The 26,145-nt window shown below is 30.4% G+C and overlaps 1 protein-coding gene across 1 annotated transcript in view; it reads left to right on the forward strand.

The window, feature by feature from the left end:
• Nucleotides 1-26,145, forward strand: part of LOC112682123 (C3 and PZP-like alpha-2-macroglobulin domain-containing protein 8) — a 148,100-nt gene that overhangs the window by 99,541 nt on the left and 22,414 nt on the right. Inside the window, exon 3 of the mRNA XM_025552622.1 lies at nucleotides 6,218-6,402. Within this exon, the coding sequence (XP_025408407.1) occupies nucleotides 6,218-6,402 (185 nt within the window). The remainder of the gene's footprint in view (nucleotides 1-6,217; nucleotides 6,403-26,145) is intronic.

Genomic DNA, 26,145 nt, shown 5'->3' on the forward strand with positions numbered 1-26,145 from the left:
TAAGAAAGAGTGACCTCTGATGAAGTAGAACTGAATAATGGTGTCAAACAATTTTAGTTCAGTAAGCGCATTAAAGTATCGTACGACCGTATGATTCTTACTTTGAACTCCAAAGCTATCAGAAAACCAATACCGATTTTTTTATACCATTGTTCAACACATTAGTTGAAATATAATCATGTAAAAAAGAAGTAACTAAATCAGGTCCTTTTCCAAAAATATAAGTAAAATTTAAGTATCTAACATAGGAATTTAAATATAAAATGAATAATTATATTTACAGTATTAAATTAAACAGAATAATATATGTACATATTTTAATTATCTATAGGTACTACATAATTTATAATAAATAATAATAATATTTAAAATATTTGTTAAATATTGTAAAAATAAAACAATGAAATGACAAATTCTGAGTTAAAATGTTGTCAATAATCTGTACGGCAGAATTCAATAAAAATCCGTGGTGAAAGAACGCGACAAAAAAGGATGTGATTAGCCATTATTTAATTATTATTACTTATACTGTATCTATTTATTTATAAACTTACTTGCAATATTCGCCTACAGAGCATACTATTATTTGTTTGTCTGCACGGTTTGTGTAAGCTTTACCTTTGAGAATAGTCTCTTTAATAACGTTTCTCTTGTAACCAGAAACATTTGATACTCCCTTCTTTCTTTTGACAGGAGTAACATCATCCGTATGCTCATGATCACTAGCAGAATCACTGTTTTCCATTAAGAAATACAATAAACAACTACTAACTCTAAGAAAAACTTTTACCACTCGTTAAACACAATAAACAGATTGAAAAATATAAACTATTAAAAATAAACAACAATAACCTCACACTGTGTGATTTTATCGTTGTATACCACGTTATAACAATATTATCATCAAAATATAAATAGTCTTTCTATTTATACATTTAACAAGCACAAATCTACCTTAGCGGATACTAGTGTAAAAACCCCACTTGTCCAGGACATGTGTGGTTTTTCAACATGCGGAATTTCAGACCTCATTTAAACACACAAAACATAGCAGAACAAATGTAGTTTTTACATACAACATGCGTCTATCATAGTAGATTAAATAATTAAAATAAAAACGATTTCATAAAATATGTGGCAATTGTGGTTTTTACTATCACCGATTCAAGTGTATTTGATCATAAACAGATTTCGAACGTAGATATTTTAGTATTAACTGTGTATGAAGCAGATCTTAAAGTATAATATATGCTCGTATGATTGACGCAAACGTGACATTTCAAAAGTAGTAGATTAAAATTGTTCACTGTAGTCGGATCCGAGTGAAATGCGTTTTATGAGAACATATATTACCTCAAAAATGTGAGTGTCACAGAAACTTTCATATAGAAATCCACAATCACATTATTCCTAAGTTCGAAATATTTTTACGAGACAACTAAAAGAAAAAATAAGAAAAATACACTTGATCGCTTATAATATATGTATGAGTTAATCAATACGGTACATAAAACCGTGAACTTAAAAACTTCATAAACAGTAATTCATTATTAACAATATTATTGACGTCAAATACATATGTTATTTTCAAATTTATTATTTAACGTTATTTTGTGAATTATTACTATATTATTTGAAATATTTGTTCAAAAAGTGGAGATTTATGATTATAATGTAGTACTTATATGTTGCTTGTTGAAATTTTAAACGTCAAAGCTTAACACAGTGAAAAGTTTCTGTATAGAACAAAAAGGGTTTTAATGGTAAAATATTCTTAACCGTACTTGATCTATTTTCAAACTAAAAATTTAAAATGAAATGGCTGGATGCGTTTTTGTAATGCATAAAATCGTAATTAGCATTTTCTAGCAAAAAAAAATATAAAATTATAACAGTCTTAATCAATTTACGTTCCAAACATAAAAACTTAATGTGTAATTTATACGAGCATATATTATTATATTTCTAATAAAATTAACCGACTAAATATTGATTGGAAAAACGTAGATGATTATCGGCTTACATGAAAAAAAAGTTTAATATTTTAATATCGACCTCGAAAGCTGAAAAAAAATTAAATACAAAGCACGCTAACGGGGTTTTCCTTTAAATTCGATGACATGGCATTAATATAACAATATTATTATACTACGTAACATATTATTATAAATACTTCAAGAATAATTTCATACCACACTCGATTACGTCAATATTTGACGCGTCGATCATCGATTACCTAACTAGATTGCTTAGCGACACCTACAGGGATGAGTTTTTGTGATATTATCGAAGACAACCATTTATAATGGTATAGTTGGTTCTCCTCCATCTTTCTCAGATGTTCGCGCGCACATACACACAGCTTAAGCCATTTTTATTAGTGACAGATCCATTAAAGTTTACCCGGAGGAGTCGCTTTAATTCCACCGTTAGCACTCGGCGATCGATATCCCCGCGGCACTTATTTGCTTTCGTGCTATGTGTGTATCATATATACACGAGGTAGGAGAAATAATATTGAAGTTTGAGAGCGAAGCCATAATATATTGAAGAACGGCCGCTCAAAAACTTACCTTGTCGTAGTATATATATTTTATATAGTATCTTTATTTTATATACATCAAAAACATAAGCAAGTGACCTTATTTATAAATGCACTTTTCGTACTCATCCGCATACATTGTTTAATAATAATAATAATAATAATAATAGTTTTGAAATAATACGAGTTCCACGAGGGAAACATTATTTGATTTTAGAAGAGAGTCAAAATGGGTTACAACCTAGTTTTAAAACACGGAATAACAAAGAAAAATTCAAAAATCTAGAACATATCGAAACAAAAACCCAGTTTTTCTTCAAAAATAAAACCTGGAAAATGATTAAACTAGGTTTCAACTCAAAACTGGTATTCAAATTTATTAAAAATAATTTTAAAATTTTTAATCATGTGAAATTGCCAACTTATTTTAAATAAATAATTAAGTCAGTAATTTGTTTCTATGAGATTAAGATTGACTTACATTTATAGTTGATCTTTTAACTTGATTTTCTGGAAATATATAATTTCAATTGCTATATATTTTCACTGATGATGTCAGTATGCGATAGCATGGAAGTTAGAATATACTTCTTTGAATAGTAATTAGTCAACAATATGTTGTTAGTTATTTTAAAAAAGGAATTAAAAGTGGTTTATTTTTGTATAGGTATTATACATTGATAATAATTATTTATCATAAATGTATAAACTGTCTTTCACTTCAATTTTTTTTTATTTATTATCTGATAACATTTAACAAAAAACATCAATAAATAGCTCTCGATTTTTCTATACACTAGTTAGCGTTAGTTAATATTAAAATATATTGTATTAATTTAGGTAACCATTAATTATTCCTATTAACCTAAATCAAAAAAAACCTTTAAACTAATGTTAACATTTAAACATTTAAAACGCAAAACAATATACAACCTGGTTATAACTAATACATCAAAATCCGAAGAAAAAATCAACCCATATTGACTTCTTGATTTTTTAAACAGTAAACACGAATCATAATGTTGATCATATGTCTGGAAATAAGTTAATACATTTAATTTAATTTTCACTACATATTACCAAACCTTTTTCTTCTTCATCTGGTCTTTGATTCTCTTTAAGAGTTCTCGCCGCCATCACTAAATCCCTTAATTTTTCTCTATTCTGGGCTAATTCTTTTCAATCTTGAACTACCATTCTATTCAAGTTCTCTTCCACAACATCTAACCATCTTTTTCTTGGTGGTCTTCGGTGTCTTTTTCTCATACGCTTTCACTCCAGTACTATTTTGTTTATATCATTCTCACTGCTCTGTCACATGTGACATAGCCATTGGATTCTTTTTCCTCTGATGAAGCTTATTACTGGTGCCATTTATATTTTTTTCTTCAGCTCTTTGTTATACTTCCTCTTTCAAGTTTATTTATCATTATCATTTAATGGTCCACATATCACCCTCCATATTTTGTTCTCAAAAGTTCTGATTTTATTTTCCGTAGTGCTTGTGGTTGTCCATGCCTCACACTCGTATGTGAGTGTGGACCTGATTATTCCTGAGTACAACCTTATTATTATTACCTAACCTAACGAAGTAATTAAAAATTTAGTTCATACGGAAAATTTACAAAGACATTATTATTAAATGTGTAGAAATTTACGGGGAAGAAAAGACAATAGTAACATTCAAACAATAAACTCCATTATGTTTTTCTCAAGCAGTGTGATAGCAATTCTTATTACAACCATGAAGTCAAATTAATTTCAGTGGTAGGTAATGTAGAACAATAATTGCGCAAAAATAATGTCATAATGAAGTAATGCCGATTCAAAACCACCGAACGATAAACACCATATTATTGCAATAATATTCTACATGATTCAATATAATAAATTGCCAACACATTTGATAATTTATAACATAATTATTGGTATTTGTACTCCGATGAAATATAAAAAAAAATACTAACAATTATAAGAGAAATACAAACGAAATATAATCACACAATAGAACACTACGATAGATAATAGTATAATATAATATATTATCATAACTACGTATTTAAAAATAAAATCAAAATAATTGCGTTTTGTTCGCCCTACTGCAGAAGTATATAACGCGTTTTAGTAAACTCCGATAACTGTGAAAACGTAAGAAATATCAACGTGAATAAGCATAATAAAAATAAAAACAAAACAATAGAATGTTTAGTATGAAATATTCATAGATACGGTTTTTTTTTTTTTTTTTATGATTGATTGGAATTATTGCAACCACTGCGAATTATATTTCATTCAGATATATTGATAAATAGATATTTGGTTATTCATCGATCTTACTTTAAAAAGTAGCGAACATCTCGCGTTAATAATCGGATTTCATGATAAGCTACAACTGTAAAACTACAATGCGTCTATTAACTAATATCATTGCGTCTAAAATTGAATAAATCTTACATATTACTCTACAAAATAAAACGAAAATTCAAAATGTATTTTTCGTTCGGTTGTCAAAAATAATAATAATAATTCAATCATAATTTTACATAAAATAATTAAATGTAAACAATGTTTAAATACGCAAATAGATTTTTTCAATTTTTTTCAAAATTCACACTACTGTATTGAACAAAAACATTTATATATACCTCTATATATGTAACGTAAAAAACGTAATACAAATAATGGGTTAAAATTGCCTACATTTAAACCAAAACTCATTCTCTCCTCGAGCGTTTAGGGCCTAAAAACGATTAGCCTGGTTAAAAACTTCGATAAACAAAATATATCTTTATTTACATAAAATTGAACTCTTATATGATGTACCTTAGGTATGCTAACTATGCATTATAAAGAATCAAAAAAAAATTTACCTATATATATCAAAATGTTGTATTATTTGGTGAATATATGACTATATAGCCACTGGACAAAAAATGCGTACATCGACAAAGCACTCAGACAATGATAAAATATTTATAGCGTTATTTATATTTTATAGTACCACGCTAACATTGATGAATTGATTCGGTATCGTGTATTTATATACACGTAGATGAACTTGGTAAACTTTCTAAGACTGAATTATCGGTAGGTAGGTAAAAGGCAAATATCTATGTTAGCCTTATTATATTTAAAATATTCGCAACCATAAATATGTATACCATTTACAAGATGATTATTATTAACATAAAATACTTCCGATGCAGTGTGTACAAGACGTAAATCATAATGTTGTTGTTAAATGATGGTGGAAATAATGGTTGAGGCATAAATTGTAGCAAAAAATCGATCAAGTTACGTAGTGCATAATTTATAAAATCGATATTGTCTAGCACAAATGACGTACATAATAATACGAGTTCGCTAATACCATAAGCCGTGCACTGACATCGGCATTACTTCATTGTTAATCGATAGGATTATCGAAACGCATTTATTATTACCGACGGTGGGAATTCAATGTGCATTAAAATAACGATAATCCGTTATTACGCGAAACCCAAAACAAAAGCGCGTTAGACGACAGTGTATGTCCATGTCGTGTTATCTTCTTCGGAAAACCGAATTATGATAAGTTAAGGTGTGTCGCGTGTTTCGGCGAGTTCTATGAATTAAAATTACAACTGTCGCGTTATCGTGTTCCAAATGTTCATGGACCATTTGTTTGTGTTGTAGGACATTCAATGTGGTCGCGCCCAAAGTGGCGGTCCCGGGTCAAAGAACCGCGGTACTGGTCAGCTGGAATCCTGCGTGCAGTCCCAAGGACGTGACTTTACGGCTGCTTCGTCAGATACCGGTGACCGAGCAACAACGAGCGGCCGACGATGATGTTTTGTCCCACAACACCGTCACCATACACGGTCTGTAGAAAACACCAATTGTCCTATAACATAAATCTATAATGAACATATATGTGCCGGTTGGTAAGGGACATGACGAGCACAAGTATACACAAGGCACTTGGGTCTTTTGGGTGCGTTTGTCAAAGTTTAACGACACTCAAATAATATATATTCGGGTGCATTTCTCAAAGTTTAATGGCACATCGAATATTATATATTATATGGACGTGAACACATTATTTTGATGGCAGTAAAAATGTCCCACGTACAACTTATAGCGAATTTTTTATATCCGATAAATAACATATTGAGTATTATAATCATATGTCCATCATAATATTGTGTTCGCATATATTGAAGTTTTAAGGACTGGTTTTCAAAGTTTTTTTTTACTCGTAAGAATATAATATACTTGATGAGTTTGTCAAAAAAATAAAAAAAAAAAAATGTATATTTATGGGATTCAATGTTGTAATGCTATTCAACCGCGAATATCTAAGCTGTAAATATTTAGTTTCGAAGTACATACTATACCGATTACAAAGTAGATGTATCGTATAGACTGGACTATTCATAACCATCGAAAATTGCCAACTCTAAACATGTGTTACAAATAAAGAACAGAAGTATTAATTGTCAGTATGAAACTCGAAAGGTGTGATAGTCATTTAATACGAATATAAACATTAAGGTATTTCGTTAAGCGTCCAAATTAACATAGCGATAAAAAAAGGATTCACATGAAATTTCTAAATTACAAGTACCATAAAAGGTAGACCCACGGCCGTATATAGCCCTTTATACCTGTTAATTTATTGGGATATTCTCAGAATTATATACGTATGTATTATAATCCTTGGGCGATTACAAAGTGTAAGGTGACTATTATTTATTCAACTTTATTCTCTCTGAAAAGTGCAATATCAATCATAAACCATTATCGAAATCAGCGTAACTACCATAATTTTCAGAGATTATTATAATCCATTAAAAAGTGACTAAGCTAAAATTCTGCCAGCTAACATTATTAATCTAATAACACAAAAATATTATTTCAACATTTATTATTGCAAACATAAAACTAGTCGATTATTTTTCGATCAACATCTTTGTAAAAATAATTTTTGATCACATCTCATATTATCTAGAAGTGAATGATAGCAAATATTTGCTAAAACATAAAATATTCAAAAGTCTGTATATATTCGTTTAAAAATAAAAAGTTATTAAAAATCTCTGAAAATTAAAATGTGAAAATATAATTTTTTGTACAACTTTCAACTGGTATTAAATTTATTTACACTTGGTCAACATCAGTTAATACATTTGATAAATTTAATAATAAAAACAAAGTAATAAATGTGTATTCAAATTTTATAGAGAATAAAAAAAAAATATTCGCCATAGTGAAACAATGATTATTTTACAAAAAAATACCGTTTTTTCTGTACTAGCGTTGTTAAAAAGCGTATTAAATATGCTAGATTTGTAGAGAAAATATTGGTAAATTTTAGTGTCGAAAAAACTAAAAATTATCGTATTTTCTAGTGCTGACTAGTACATTGAAATATTAATAAATTTTATTTATACTTTATTTATTTATTTATTTAAATTATTAATTAAATTAATTAAATAAAATTAAATAATTAATAAAATGTATTGTATATTAAGTAGTAGAATAAAATGACGGACATATCATTAAATCACGAATTTCAACGTATCGATATAGTAAACAGTATAATTGCTGTATAGAAATGTTCTCGCATTGTCATTGTGCAACACATTGTGCGAACGAATGTGAGTGTACTTTTTGCTAGTTCTTTCACACTTACCCACTCCCTAACACCAATCTAACATGCGTAGATAACGCCGTCGTAGTAAACAGTATAATATTCTGCATGGTATTTACACCACTTTCAGGGTGCTGTGGATAGAAGAAAGAGGCCAATGCTTCCTTGAATAATTCGGGTGATTGGGTAATATATTTTGAGAAAAACGTACACGGAAATATGTACGCAAACTCTTCGACCGTATAATGGCGTATATTGTCACGGTGCAGTGTTCGTAACGCGTCTGTCGAGTCCAATAACGGTGAAAATATAGTATTATTGCGGTCCATAAACAATTTCAAACCTCCACGTCCCAATTTAAACATCATCGTACCGCGACCGGTCTGTTTGTGGAGGTACAATTGTGGTAGCGATTGGGGGGAGGGGAGAACGATTGATCAAATGATCTTGTCGAACGAACGTGTATACGGAATTACAGCACGTCCGGGGGTTGGGAACGACGAACGTATAGCGTCGTCGTCCGTAAAATATTTCGGTAACGTGGCAGGACGAATACTACGGCATAACAATTAATCTCGATTAGTATTCAGGAAAGCGGGCAGATTTTCTTGTGACGACCGAAACATGATCGGATAAGGGTGGACGCGAAAAAGCGACGAACGTAGATGTTCAGGATATCCACCACGGACCCGGTGGCGATGGAGGCTGAGTCGTCAAATATTTGAGCGCCCGTGTGATTAATTATTGCGTTTTATTGGAGATACGAGACGGCAGTGACGGTACGAAATTTGTCGACGATAACCACTAACTAAGTGGTGTTTGAACAACGGGGAAGGACTGGCGGAACGAGCATTATAGGAAGAACGGGTAAATAAATGAAGCGGAAATTCTACGCCTCGTCCTATAGTGTCCATCCGTCCGTCCGCCGTCTTCCTGTACGTCCACCATTTTCGGGGATGTCGCGACCGGAGCTTGTGCCGGTGTCGCAAAACCGTTCCGTCCCCCAAGGGATCTTGTCGGCCATAACATCGGTCGGTCGGCCGTGGACGTGACTTCGATTCCCTTGGCGGCCGGTCACCACCACCATGCCGTCTCGTCCTACCCACCCTTTTGATTCCCTCTGGATCTCAAAACCCTGCACTCACCGCTGGTTATTATTTTCTTATGTACCGCAGTACGCACGCAAGTTTGACCCAATCACGCGCACGTTTGTCAAACGTTGTGTATATGCAACATACACACACACACACACACACACACATACGTACATACATACGTAAACCATGTGCAACAAACTTTTCTGGCCACACATTGAATTCAATATAATTGGATATATATGTATGTGTGTGTGTGTGTGTGTGTGTGTGTGTGTGTGTGTGTGTGTGTGTATGGGCAACCGCGAAATTCGATTTCTCCGCAAATGCACAATGGTGACACGGTAAAAATAAATATAATATATATTTTAAATAACTGACCCTAATGTTTTAATTACATGGGGTAAAATGTGGTATAGATATAAAACAAATACAACTCATATATTTATGAAAATATGCAAATTTTAACAGCAACGTACTTTTTCAGTATTTTTCGAAAATTAAATTTAAAATAAAACGATTCATAAGAATATTTAAATTAATACTACAGCCTAAAATATACAATTGAAATAAGTCTTATTCAAATAAACATTTTATGATAGAAAATTTGTACCAATTTCAATAACAATTTACGTGACTTTTATAGGCAACAAAATACATTGTCCCACATTTATTTCGTTTAATTTTTCTAAAAATAAATATATTCTGAGCTATATATTAAGATAGTTTATTTTAGTTAGTTCAATTTTTATATCACGGAATTCAATGCTAGTGTATTTTTGATATGTGCAAGTGAATTAGAGTATATAAATCAACAAATCCTAAGACTTGCATAGAGTGAACATGTGTATTTTAAATACTAGAAATTTCTATAAAATATTTTAATATAATCAGTAAAAAAATATACTCGACGAGTTTCTCTCGACTGGTAATAAAAAAATAATAACAATTATGCAGTAAAACGTGTGATATCGAATAGGAGAAAAAATCGAAACTAAACTTGCGTAATCTCGTACTCATTATTCGGATTACATACATCCAGCTTAACAGAAACACAATAGTCGTTATTATTGCATTATATATTTGGAAAAAATAAAATAAAAATATATTGTATATGCTACACTGCCGATCAAACGTACACAACGATTAAATTGTTTGTGTAAATTTCAGTCTTGCGTGATATTTTATATGTTATACTCCTGGTATCCTCGTTATTGTTATTGCGATTTTTTTTTATTCCTCTTCTTTCTACTGCCCGTCACCCTGCACAATACATCGTCTTATCGTTATCTTTGTACCACCCATGTTTGGTACATGAAGTATTTTAGGTGGTGAATATACTCGGATTATCATGCCAGTCGTACGAATCCTCGCGGATTGAAGGCACGTATTCGATCGCTCATGTTCTCTTTGATTTCGCATAAACGTACACGTATTTTTTACGCATTCGATAATAAAACATTAACCGTGGTGGCGAGCGGATAGACGGCTACGATAACAGGGACAATCGAGATTTCTGGTGTATGCACGCACGCATGGTATAGTTATATAGTTATGTATGTACGGCGGAAAAGGTCGCTTCGATACGGGGTCGTGCACGAGGTGCATGGTTCTGCCGCCGTCGTAAAGCGAGAAAGCTTAATGAATTTCCAGACACGATTCACGGACGTGTCGCTGATTCTGTATTCTCGAACCACAAAGCTCTTTGAATAATATTAATTTTCCGATGCGTCCTACGGGCATATGCGCATACTCGTAAATACGTACACATACGCACACATACACTCATATTTATATATTCACGTGTGGGAATTTCATTCGAGTAAATATAAATATTTTGCACTGTAAAACTGATTTCCGCGCAGCTTGTAGGACTCTTGGACGGAACAAAAGCGAGTATTATACAATAAATTATTACCATGCGTCATTTTCCACGATCACGAGCTAGTATTTTTTGCCAAATTCCCAGTAGGACTATTTTGAAATCGAGTTGATGGACAACTATGGTAATTTTCCCCTGGTTTTTCAGAATTCCGTATTGAACGCTGCACATATAATTATTAAAACGTAAAATTACTTTTTAGATTTCATAGCGTAAATATAATAAATATCAGAATATCTATACATGTGACATCCCCAATAGGTTTTGTCTAGACAATGGCATTATAACGCAATGTCATAAAGATCCATCAAACAAACCTTTTGACCCCATAAACCTCATTAAGGTAATTTTTAAAATAAATATTTTTACAGATTACGTACCTCATAAATAAACACAAATAAAAATAACTATCAAAATTATACCATGTAATAATCTTCGAACGCTTAAAAAAAAAAAAAAAATCTGTGTTTGTTTGAACACTCATTGAAACTGTTGATTTGTGTACAAGATCTTTACGCTCATACACAACAATATTAATTACTTTTCTCTAGAGCAAATAAAAATACTATAGTACAATTTCGGTGAAAAAGTACCGTACCGTTATTCAAACAGTTATAATTTACGATAATTTCCAGACTTTGAGGATTTAAAGATATAGATGTTAATTCAACTTTTTGTGTTTGTCCCCTACCTTCCTCCCTCGTATACAAAAATCTACCATCGTCCACCACTCATGCCGAGTAGCTTGTTATAAAATAAATACGTTCTGTGTCACGACGTCATTATAATATATTGCCCGGTCCCCCGGCTGTACGCGAGCGTATACAACGCCGTTGTTGTACACTGTAACGCGAAACGGTACACATAATATTATTATTGCAACAGCTGTAATGGTTTAAAACACACACACAATTCGTGCTGATGTCGAACATGACATCGTAAACACTGCTCGAGTGACCGCATCAATAAAAATAATAATAAATACAATAAATAATAACATTGAGTTGAACTATATCGCACGCAAACTCTAAGTCGAATTATAATTAATCTTTCACGTGCGTACAAGCATACACACAAGTTATTCTGAATGCAAAAAATATATTAATACAAACATTGCCGTTAATCGTGACCACAAACCCGTAACCTATACTTCTTTAACTATCGTCTTATATACGATTATTAATAGAAAACTTTTGTCTCAAACCCTTTGTGTTCTAAATATTCTTATATACAAGAATTTATTTATAAATTTACTGCAATAACACAATACGTTGTATCCGTTCGTTAGCATTATAGACCTACAACAATCATAAAACGATAATTATATATTTCCAACGCTTGCTATAAAAAATAGTAATAATAGTTTATTATGAACGTGCATTGCGTGGACCAACCACGTAGCGCATTTCTGTAGCAAAATTGCCTATACAAAACGCCGTCCTATGACATCGTAATTGTCCCACATTCCGATCACGTATGCTGGCACTACCCGAATTCTTAACAAATCACCTCCTCCGCGTCCAAACGGCATTTCTGGTTTTCTCAAAAAAGCTCATCTTTTCGTCAAAATATTTTATTATTCTATGTATATGTATGTTATGTACAAACAGTAGAACAGCAAGGTTTCAACAGTAAATGCAACAAAAAAAAAAACTACCAACAATTAGAAAATCAGCTGATAACATAAAAGAAACGAGTGAGAATATTACAATGTTACACATACCGAAAATATTATTTTCTCGTTATCAGCTAATTTCAAACCACACACTAGTAAACAAGCACATCCTAGCGCAGTTTCTGGGAACAATCGCTGCAATAGTTGCCCGCTGTACCGCGTAACGCATTTCCAACGAAACACGTTGCACACCTCTTCTCAGAATCCGCTCTATTGTATCAGTTTTGTACTTATTGTTGGGTTTTTTCGGTAAATATATTATTTAGGATAACTCGGAAGTGAAAATCCCTATGCTTTCCGAGATGAAGCACATGTCCAGGAAATACACCCCTCAGCGGATGCGAATTTGTCTCTAGTCTCGTTATGCGGAGAACCCTGTACCTTCACTTAGCTCCAATCGTTGTAAGCATAAATATAAAAACAATAATTCTTGATTTCTTAACTTAAATATAATTGCAACCGAAATTAATGTATTATACCATAAATTCTCACTCTATGAAGATTTATTATGAAGGACAAAAATGAAAAAAAGTATTAAAAACAAACATAACGTTTATGAAATCAAATCGTATGAAAAACATTTATCGTAATTAATATTTATTCTATTAAAAAGTCATGTTAAACGTATTTCTTCCCTTAATTAATAATATCTATAGCATTTTTACGGTGAACTAATTTATTTACTGAAACAAATTATCATTCTTAGTTAAATATTCATATGACATGACAATCTTATTATTTTTTCTTCTTTCGATCGAAATTTAACTTTAATAGCAAAACATGATTGTTTAATACGTATATTGACGTTATACGATACAGTATAGTATAAAAATGTAAAAAAACCTCATCAATCAAAATTTGGTATAAATGAGTCATGACATGATAAAAAAAAAAATTTAATTCTCATACTAATAATTAATTAATTTTTAATCTGTTCTCTTTTTTTTTTTTTTTTAATCTTATTTCCATTAAAACTACTATGAAGAAATCTTTCACAAAACGGTCAAATGAAATATAAAAATTGTATAGATATACACAATAAATATTTAGTATTAATAGATATGCAGTTATAAACAACAACATAAAAACTTATATTATAATATAAAATATACTATTAACAATTTAACAATTTTGCACTCGGTAGTCAATAATAAATGGTATTCTGTCAAATACAGGACGAATTGAATACAACACACTTTTATACAACTCTCCTTATTTCGTTGTTTGCTTGTAGAACATATATATATATATATATATATATACTTTATTGTGCTCAAATACTGGTTAAAAATAATTAAAAATAAAGATAATTAAAGGTTAAATATTCAATTTCAATTAATCTGAACAGTTTTCAAAAATTCAAACATAATACAGTTATAGTTATAAAAAATAATAAAAGGCAATTGAATTATAATTCAGAAGTATTCAACTTGCTTATAGAAAGATGTGATGATTAAAAAATTATATTTTAAACTCCTTACAAACTGAATTAAATTCTTCTTATGCGGCTCATTTTTATACGTATATTAATTAAAAAGAAAGAAAGATATGATCTTTATAAACTAGTTTAAATATTTAGACTGTTATTTAAAACAAATTAATGTTTGGATCGTATATTATAATATTATACATATTCTTAATCCTTAAATTTTTAATGAAATTACTATTGATGGTAGGTATTTGTATTAATATATATATGTATTGCATTTCATTATAAATTATCTCATAGTAACCATTGAACCTTCTGATACTATCTTAATAAAAATTCTTATTTATTCTCTAATATATTTTATCAACCAGCTCAATCTATAATATTAAATTCTCGTGAGAATTCTCAGATAGATAAATAATACTCAATAGTAAATAAAAATGAACATTACATTTAAATTATTGATACTCCTAATAAAGTAATATTAAATATTATTGTGTTTATATATATATTTATATTTATACCTAGTTATTCAAAGTTATAAAATATTACAAACATGTTAATCATATTAATAAAAATTAAATATTAGATATGAAAATGAAGGTTTGAATAAAATATATTTTTTTAAAACTCAGTAGTGATTTTTAAATCAAAAAATTCGTAGATATTTACATTTCAATATTACGCTAGATACAGAAATTTAATTTTTAATTGATTTTTTTTTTTTTTTTATTAATATTTCATAATAATTTATTATTAATTTAAGAGTATTAACTACAATACAATTTAATTTCTGTTTTTATTTTTTTATAAACAATTAAATTATAAGCTTCATCATAACCATAATTGTATATATAGAATTATATTTTACTTTTTCGTAAGTTTCTATTTCAGAAAATTCAAATAATAGTTGGCCAAAACCTTGTTTCTATTATATAAATATTTTTGTTTAAAATTAATTTGATATTTTTTTGTCAAAACGTCTACTCTTTAATTTGAAATTTGACATTTTAAAATGACACACCAGTAAAATTATAAAAAGTTACAAAAATTAGAATGACAATTTGTTTTATGAATTATTAATATAGGTATCTTTATAATGTATTATTAGACCTTTTTTTCTTATTATAATATATATTAATAGTATGAAACCATAAGATATAGCGAAGTAATATTCATTTTTCATGTCGACCATATATGTATAACTGTATAGTGTGACGACCGAGACCTGAAAGCTGGAGTGCCATGGATTTCTTATAATAACAATATTATATACAGATGGATCTATGAGTGAAAAATTGAAAAATAAGAAAATGCAATTTGTGTATTTATATTGAACTTTTCTTTTTGTTTATTGATTGTTGGCGCCGAAAAAGCCGAAGGCATATAACGTGGTCCGAAATAAAATTATCATAAAAAAAAAATACCTTTTTTAATAATAATAATAATAATTATACTTCTCTACCATGCAGCTCCAATTAAGCGGTTACCAACGGGCGGAATAATAATAATACAATAGAATACTGGCCACGGTAAAATAATAAATAGATACATAATAACATTACTACATTCCTGCGCGATGCCATCATGTGTCGCCCTTTGGCGAACCAGCAACACAGTCTCTACTCACAAGTTATGTTGCTGAGACAAACAAAAATGGAATACCGAGCCTTTACTCTGTCAGCCGATACCATGCCAATTTTGTTGGCGCGATCAATTTACAGATGACAAAGGGGATCACATGAACACAGATAGTGTTCCCTAATCAGTGGCCGATACCCTGGGTACTGAGGTAAAGGTATAGTGATCGCCGGTGTAAAGATACCTTATATAATTGTACCTGAGCCATGGGTACAAGGAGGGCAGCGTGTGTGCAACTGCCTCACAGGTGGTGTGGTCATTGATCGGCGGAGACTTGCGGCGCGAGGGGTAAACTGCCTTATCGCACGCCGACCCGCAATGTACCGGTAATATATCCGATGATTAATATAATTTACATTGGACGTTACAATAGTTTAAGTCCAACTCAACAGCGTGTTTAACAAAGAAGACTGTTCGTCTTCGATATTTTAATATTTCGAATGAAGCCCTTTAGGAAAAAAAATTGTTCTCTCTGGTTGTCTACCATCGATTTGGTATTATTTCAAATCGTTTAAAAAATGCATTAAGTCCTCACTAGAATGATAATAAAACAACCAACATAAAATATCATTACTACAAGAAAACCAAACATATGAAGAGTACGATATTATGTAAACTGCAACTGATATGACATCATTAACAAGACGAATTAATCAATAAGCTGTTTGAAAAATGTAACTAATTAAACATCGATTATGCAGAAGATGAATATTTTATCGATATTACTATGACGTTGATTTATTTCCTTAACGTAAGAAAAACTTTTCGTAGTGGATCGTACGTATATTATGCCACTGCATCTCTTTTTCTGAAGCATTCGATTTATTTCTAACAGATCAATTAATTATATCATCATACTTTTAGAAACAATAATTTATCGGATGTTTCTTACGGCGAACCGATGTGAGTTTATTGCTCAAAATTATTTCTGTTATCACAAATAGCGAACAGTAAACAACGTGATTATAACTATAACTATACAGTATTATATTCGTATAATAGTCTAATTTGGACTTTTTACTGAAAACATTGACGACGCTTGCGGTGTAAAAAAAATTATCGTAATCACATACGAAATACGTATCTATATACGTATCGCCTTTGTATAGTAGTATCATTTATTTTCGAACAAATGTAGATACTCCCAGGAAATATTAAATGCAAAATCAATAATGTACGTTTTGGCCCACATACATACACAACGTAAGCATATCACGGAATAAGGTTTTGCACACAATCCGATCCGAATTTCCATCATGGACAAATTTACCTTATAAACGTAGTACTTCTGTGCAAAATAACACACCTGTATTAAATTCTATGGAACACACATTTCGTATTTTTTATACGAAAATGTTATTTATTTAGCCACTCAGCTCAGAAACGGAGGCTTATATCATTTTAATAAAAATCAAATTGTTTCTTTTACTGAACGTAAAAAATCCCGTCTTTCCGATTTATCTACAAACATGACCCTAGCACTTCTACCTCAATATTTTGAAACTCAAACTTAAAATGTACGTTTCGTTCATACTTGTGAAAATGCCTACGTTTGTGGTTTTATCAATATTGAAATATCAAAATGTGTCTAAGAGCTTCTATAATTTTAGGTTTTTTCTTACTCTTCAGTCAACTGATTAACGTAATCCGAGAAGTCATATTTGTGATATTAGGTTAATATCATTACTGCACACGTGCACAATCGTATGATATACGTTATATTTAATGAACTCAAGCAAAAAACATATTATGCTAATGCGAAACCATATCGAACACATGTGTGTGTCTGTTGATTTTCAATGCGCTTCCGGAGAATACCAATAAGAGTAAAAACTCTACATCCCCGTTCCAAGCGCGTTCTAAATATTAATAACGTTTTACGTCTGCTATTAAGAAGAAATAAAGTAGAAATATAAAATATATTTGATGTATCGCACGTCCTTATCCTCGACACGCTATATTATGTACAACGAAAAACGAGATCATAAAAGTCTAACCTATAACCATATAGTGGGTTCGGTAAAGTTAATTTACTACTGCGCTTTGAGATTTGATGGATATAAGAACCTTTACGTGTCAGACCGCCTCACCATCCATGTTATTTATTTTATCAACGTTCCTACGTCAATAGTATCAATTTACAAATTTAATCATCTACTCACACACGTAAAATAAAGTTATGAATATGTCATTATCGTAATACCATGATGGCCCACTAAAGGAATGGATGAGCAAAATAATATTTTCGTTAGTCAAAACATATTTATTTACTCTTATTACGTAAAAGATAAAAATACAATATAATGGAGCAGGTACTGCCAATTCAGTCGTAAAAATTGTAAATCATATTTAAACATGAAGTTGATTTAAATTTAAATTACTGTATAACATTTTTTTTTTTTAATTATTACGAGCTACTTATTCCACGTGGATGAATACAATTCTACTCACAAGTATTGCGTATAACTGTCATACATATGTTGTCGTAGGGTTAAGTTAGCTAAAATGGTATTTCAAGCGTAATGCATTTATAATGAGTAATTTATTAATACTTACAGCTATAATTTGAAATTTACGTTCCGCTATCAAATAACTTTGTAAACTAAGTGATTCATTCATAGAGCAAAATGTATATGAATCGGAAAATTATTCAATTTTTCAAACTATTGACAACCGTGCATCAATACTGTAGTCAGTGCCATAAAAACCGGGTGTACAGAGTGTGCATTTTACGCAGGCCCTGAACCTCGTACAATATTATGGAGCCTCGAAAGGTCAAATGCTCAAAAATGTACAACGATAAGGGGCTTCAAGATTTACCCGTGTGGGCCCAGATAGATAGAAAATGTCGATAAAACATTTCATGTTCATTGTTTATGATTTAAAAAAAGGATTAATATATAAATATGTTATTGGTAAATGTTTTGTACATTCCAATGCGACAACAAATAATTTGTCAAAAATCGAAAAATAAGTATATTATTGGAAAACTAATAATATATGTATATAAATTCAAAACCAGACATATTAATAATATATTTTCGCATATCTAGAGCGGAATAATGAGTGGAACGACAGTAAAAAGGCCTCGTGTATAAATATATACGTATAATGATTATAATCGCCAAGCGGTCGGAATATATAAAACGTATACGAGTTGGTGGGGAGTAGTGCTTTAATCTGGAAAATTAGCGTTTATTTGATAAACAAAAATTATACTGGGTCATAAATTATTGAATCGCTGGGAGGGATGTGTGTGTGTGTGCTTGAGTGGAGAAAAGAGGGAAATTATTATAAATAAAACTGACCTCATCGTTCGAATGTCAAAACCAACATGATGTCTATAAACAAACGCTCCATCGTTATATTATAATATACATCCACAACCGATTTGCTTTATTTGCCGTTCTGTTTTTATTTAATTTTAAATTTTCTAAGTTTGTTATTATATGCGCTATTAAAACGCCTATACGCATAAATAACCATCGTTACCCCCTTGTCGACCACACACCAGTTATATTCGATTTCCAACGCTGTTTCTACCAATCCCTCGATCACACCCTATACTGTCACTACTTCACGCGTACGTGCTCGCATATTTCGCCAGAGTCGAATTATCATTCACTTCTAACTCAGTCATCTTGCATATATATATATATGCCTCATTCTCTCTCTCTCTCTCTCTCTCTTTCTCTATCTCTCTTTTTTACTGTGCCTTTGATCATATATCTCTTACCTCGTTTCCCGCATTAATATCGTAGGTGATAGAAATATGAGGGAGGAAAAATTTAAATTCAGTTCACAGGCCAAATACATTCCAATTGTAACTCCTGGGTAAAATAAATAAATCTATAACCGAATATCGCTATAGATTTTAAAAAAAATAATAATAATAATAACATAAAACCCTTATTGCAGAAACTGTTATGGAGAACAGTCACGTATTTTTTACGTAAATACGATAAAATATACAATATAATATGTATAACACGCTTACACAATGAAACAAAACAACAGCGATCCGGGAAAATGGTTAAAGGAAAGTAAATTAGTTATGCTACAACAGATGGGTCCTTTATAGCATAAAAATATATTAGTGGCATAAATGTATTACCACGGTAGTGAAAGTTACTTGAAATTGATTTTATCGCGTTCATACGTAATATTTGTATTTGGTCGAACACACGGAAAACTTTATGTTATATTTTATTAGGAGATTAATATTGGCTAGCAGGATAAAGTGTTGGAAATGTCAGTTTTTCCACTCCACACAATAAATACGTTACCTTTCGTACCGTCATGGTTTTCAGTCACCTGACTGCGCTACCATTAAAAAATGTTGATTCACATAATACACTCGTAACCAGTCCAAATGTATACTTTTACTATCTACGTCGATGATTTCGTACCATATCAACCGATATATTCTTCTTCTTCTTCTTCTTCTTCACTTTTTAAAGGCCATTGAGACCTATTACTGAAACACTAACCTGTTTTCCTCCGTTTCTGTTCAGTGTTACTGTTTCTCCGTCTCTAATTCCAATTTCTGTTAAATTATCTTTCACATTATCTATCCATTTTTGATTTGACTTGCCTAGTGATATTTTTCCATGGTGTTTTAATTTTAATACCGCTTTCATTAGAATTGTTGTTGCTAACCTTCATAAATGTCCAGCCCATGCGATTTTTCTGTATTGTAATGCTTTCAGTATGTATGGTTTTTTATAGAACTATTATAATTATAAGTTTATCTATTTATTTATTTATTTATTTATATTTTATGAATGAATAAACCTAACCTTCTATAACTATAATTGCAATAATTAGTAAAAGTAACTTTATTAATATAGACATACAATAATTTTACAAATTTTCTATTGATATGGCCACAAAAATCTTTACAAATTATTATTTCATAACTATAATTAAAAGAAAAAAGATAATAATAATGACTTAAAGCTAAGAATTAAACTTTAGAATATCCAAAAACACTATTCTTAAATCCGTCGCGAAACACATAAAAAAATAAATCAATATTTATACAATTATAATTTGATAATGATAATGATAAGTCTCTGAGGGAAAAAGTTCTAGCTGCTAAATATATTCTACATTGAGCTACTAAAAATAATAAAGAAGATCTAGTAAAATTTACTGGAGCATATAACTCAGTTTGAAATGATAATTCTGGAGAGTTGATGTTATGATTTATAAGGTCAAAAATGAACATTATATCAGCTAAACTACACTTAATTTCGCATAGATCAAGACCAATTAGTCTGCAATTAAAATAATCGTATCATTAGAAATTGGAAGCTTCAATTTTTCAAGCTTTCAATTTCAATTTTTTTTTTCAATTTTCAATTTTAATTTAAGCTATTGATTTTAAAAATGTATACTATACATTTTCCATTTATGGAATATGAACTGCATAAATAGAAGACCAAATTTGTGGCACAATTTCCATATAAGGAGTAAACCAAGAACAGTATAACGACTTTATACAAAATAAATTGTTAAATTGAGCAGCGCTTCTATTTAAAAAAAATATTGCTTCTTATTTCATAATGCTGTTTGATACTATTTCTTTTTGACCCGTATATTCTTCTCAATATTTTTCTTTCAAAGATTGTCGTCATAAATCATATAATATATCAACCGATATATTCGACAAAATGTCTTACGCACTTTTTAACTTTAAGAGACTATTCCACCATTACCGTATCGCGTGAAACCTATGAAGTTCAATCCTAACGGGAAATCTTGTAGGCTGATTACACATGATACCGAACGTAACCAAAACTGTACAATCGATATCGAGAAATACCTATTCCACCATATTTTCGAGTGTATGGTTACTGATAACCGATGGTGATTAGTGCTACTTGATGTGCAACTCAATATAAATCGGTTATTACGGACACAAATAATTTTATTATAGGCCTATTAAAATAATATAACGCACATATTAATTTGACACGGAATACACGTTCTATACTAAATGAGAGGGAGACACACGATAGAGAAAGAAGTACTTTAAGCGATCATAAATATATTCATCTGATAGCATGGAGGCGATGTATCGAACGTGGTTATTTATCGTCGCGAAAAAAAGACGAAAGAAAAGTTCACTTGTGCCGTTTTCGTTATTGTTATTTTTATCGCTGTCATTTTTGTTGTTACTATTACGGTATATTATAATGTTATTATTATATTGTTATTGTTTTCCCTCCGCGTAAATCCACGTGTCGGCTGAACCATGCGCAAACGTGCGCGATCTTCTCGATACCGCACGCGAACGCTACGAGAGAATCCTGTCGGCTCTCGAAAGGTGACAGGTCATATTTCACGTACCTGCCGACCATTATTCAACCACCGATTGTCGTCCTCCTTCCCACCCCGTTACGGATCTTCCATCGGTGTCCCCGACCACCGAAACCGAACGGGATTCTCCTGTCCCGGGGCCACCGTCGTACACGCACGCCGCACCCGCCCCCGTCGACGCCGTCACGTAGAGACCTACTGTGAGGTCGACCGCACGTCGTACGGTTTCTGCCAGTAATGGACGACGGTGGCCTTTAGTGGAGGAATGTCGACCGCGAATGTAATCTTCGTCCTAATGGCAATGACGTCAACGTTTTGGGAAACCAATCGGATTTTATAGAAAAGACGTAGTACATAGATCGCATAGTTTTGTGTGCGTATGTGTTTTTGTAATCACCACGTAGGTCGATGCGAACTAGGATCAATATTTCGTATGTAAACGGTACCAAAGAATATTCGAAATAATTGTACAAGTTGTTTACAATTTAGACGCAGCACAGTTAATACATGTAAGATATACGAATAGGTACATTAAGTCTTACAGAACATAATTTACCATTGACAATGAACTAAGTCTTACAGAACATAGTTCATTGTTAATGGAAGAAACTAAAAATTGTTTGACGAAATGTATGTGACTTTTCATCAGATAATATAAATTTTAATTCATCGTCATTTACCATTTGGTACCTTCCTAATAAACAAATTATTTTGTTTTCAATTAATTCTTTTGTTTACCCATTAATAACTTATAAAGTTTATGTATACTTTTTAAAACGGAATAGACCCAGTATAGAATGAGTTTGTCACAATGGTTTCCTAAATTTCTACACCAAATATCGAAGACCGTTTAATACAAATTAATCCTTAATTTACATATATTTGCTCACATTTATCGATTATGCAAGTTTCCTGAGGCCATTTTACAATATCTTGACCTAAATATTATGTTAATTTTTTATAGTTTTAAATATCTATGTAATTTATAAAAACTATACGCAAGAGTAATAAACCATAGGCATTTACAATTTAAAATCATTTATTATATTATAAGAAAGCCGTATGAGCAGTATCTATATGAGTGTAATTATAGAGGTGAGACAAGAAAAGACATTTGCAAAATCGAAAGTAATCATTTTACCTTTCATGACATTTTTAAAGAATCAAATTAATTTTCTTATCAAACCATAACATTTTTTAATACAAAAAACTCATTTTTTTTTTTTTTTTATTCAGCTCCTATATAGTATTTAGAGCTAAACTGTTACCTAATTAATATCTATGTATAATATTATCTACATATAGTTATTTTATAAATGTTTTTATAAAACTGAAAACATATAATGATAATGGTTTTAATTTAAATCATTTTTTCATAAAAACCACTAGAAAACTACTTAAATTTTCGTGCTTATAGAATATCTATTTAGGCATAACTCTCAAATTTTTGATTAAAATACTTCTCACTGTGTATTGGACAAGTGATTATCTTTTGCGATAATTTTAACATGATGATAAGTATACATTTGGCTCGTATTACAGTTCAATATTTTAATGATCCTTGTAACAGCTAAAAGGTTAATATTGTTTTAATATAAAATATTTTTTATGAAAATTATAAAATCGTTATGATGTGCAACTTTTATATGACTACAAGAGTTTAATACGCGCTACCGGAGCATTAAAGTTTTGTTTGGATTTTTTGTAAAATATTTTAAATATATCAATACTCAACAGATGAGTAAAAAATATGGGTGTTCTGACTAAATCTTTTTCTCTTATTTGAAAATTTATTTATATATTATTAAAATGACAATGTAAATAGGGTTTCAATTTCCATATTTAATTCGCTTTATTTAGCCTTAAATATTTATTTTTTTTGTACTTTACATTTAATCTTTTAGTAGATTTTAAGTAAGCATTGAAGTTATAAAAACCATAATCTTCATCAATACTAAAAATATCGTAAGTTCTTTAAAAATGTTTCATTGCAGGTACAGAGAAACAAATCATTAAAAATATTATACGAGAAAAATACAATAAAGTTTTGTATGGAATAAAAAAATATGTATAATATATATTGTATATATTGTATTTTATTTTAAATGCTAAATAGTGAACAAAATTATAAATAATTTGATTAAAACACAATTTCAATATATTATTCGATAAACTAAAAGTTAAACGGCTCAACTGATATTGTTCTTTGCAAAAATTATTAATAATTACTTTTTTTTTAAAATTGTAAATAATTTAAATTTTATGAAATTAAATTTAAAAAATTTAAAAATAACACTCGATTTATAAATATTTTATATAAAACATTCTTGTGTCCATGTGAAGTACTGTTTTAATTAATATCGATAAATATTTATCATTTTTTTTAATGACTTGAAAACCATAAAAAAAAAAGAGACCGTAAAATACTATACAAGCGTACATAATTTATATATCATAACTATCAATATTTCTACTATGATTACTCAGTAAATTATTTAACCTTATGTTATTGATAATTCGTTCACGCGTTTAATGGCAAATATTAATTTTAATTTTCAAAATTATTTCAAACTGTATTTGAGATATTAAAACGTTGTATATACAAATGCATTTTTCAACTATTTTTTTTTTTAATTTACACCAAAGTTCCGTTGAGAAAATTTAATATGAAAGATATAATTTGGTACTTGTTTTTTGAAACATGAATTAATATGTGACTTTAATCGGTCGGCACTGTTAATCGGTGTTGTTAATGATAACATTATATTAAACTAAAGTAAACTACGCGAGAAACTACTACGTACACAACTTAAAACATTTTGTGAAATAAAACATCAATCATCGCAACCATTGGCACATTTTATCCTTGACTTAATGCTATTATATGACCCTTGGAAATATTTATTATTTAAACAACTTTGACAAACATAACTTAGGTAAAAGATTACTTCAAGTATTTCATGCAATACCTGCAGCGAGGCTAAAAATTTTTACAGCTAAGTTGTTTGTATTTTATGATGATTTTGTGTATTTGTTAAGCATTTAAAATTTTATAATCCCAATATTGTATAGTTAATAATATATACAAATATCATCACAGTTTTATATAAAGTGTATTTCTTAGTTTTTGAAAACAAATGAATGTTTCTATAAAAAAAATTAAAACATATTTGTATGCATTATGCACGTAACTATATAATTATCAATTAAATATAATGTAATAATATACATATTGTATATTTTATTATATATATGTAGTTAGATATATTGGAATTGCACTTAAGAGCTTATAATCTGTGGTCACCATATAAAACCCAGCTGGTCGGTCTGTGTGTATAAATACGCCGTGGTGAGAGAGTACAGAGATTATAACCACGCGCGTCGGTCAGCCGTTTAATGGGATTTCGGTGGCTGCTTTGGGACGAACTTAACTTACGCCACTCTGATTTAACCCCCTGGGGTCGCCGGTTATGCGTCGATGAGCTGCACATCAATATTGCTAAGGGATATACGTCGGGCCACTCGCACGAGATTCAATTACTAACTAGTTTAAAATCAACTGGATAATATATATGTATACACTCGGCGTGAGAAGAGGATATTGGTTGCACATCGTATAGTTATTTCTCCACACCAAACTATAAATATACATACATAAATCTATATGAATTACCCAGACACTGTCTAGCGGAATGATGCGTAAAAAAGGAGGAGGAGGAGGAGGTCGTACACTATATGGCGCGATAAAAAGTCAATTGGATTTCTTGGAGAGCTCCTGCTCTTACTGCAAAATTGATATGCCCACGTCGTCGACTTTCAATCTGGATAGAAATGCCATTTCACTGAAATTCCATCTTATATATATATATACTTTCATTTCTTTTAAGATGCGTAACTTGTGCCTTTTTCTTCACGTAACAACCAAT

This window comes from Sipha flava, unplaced genomic scaffold (genome assembly GCF_003268045.1).
Source record: "Sipha flava isolate LNK unplaced genomic scaffold, YSA_version1 1_pilon_pilon, whole genome shotgun sequence".
Lineage (NCBI taxonomy): Eukaryota > Metazoa > Arthropoda > Insecta > Hemiptera > Aphididae > Sipha > Sipha flava.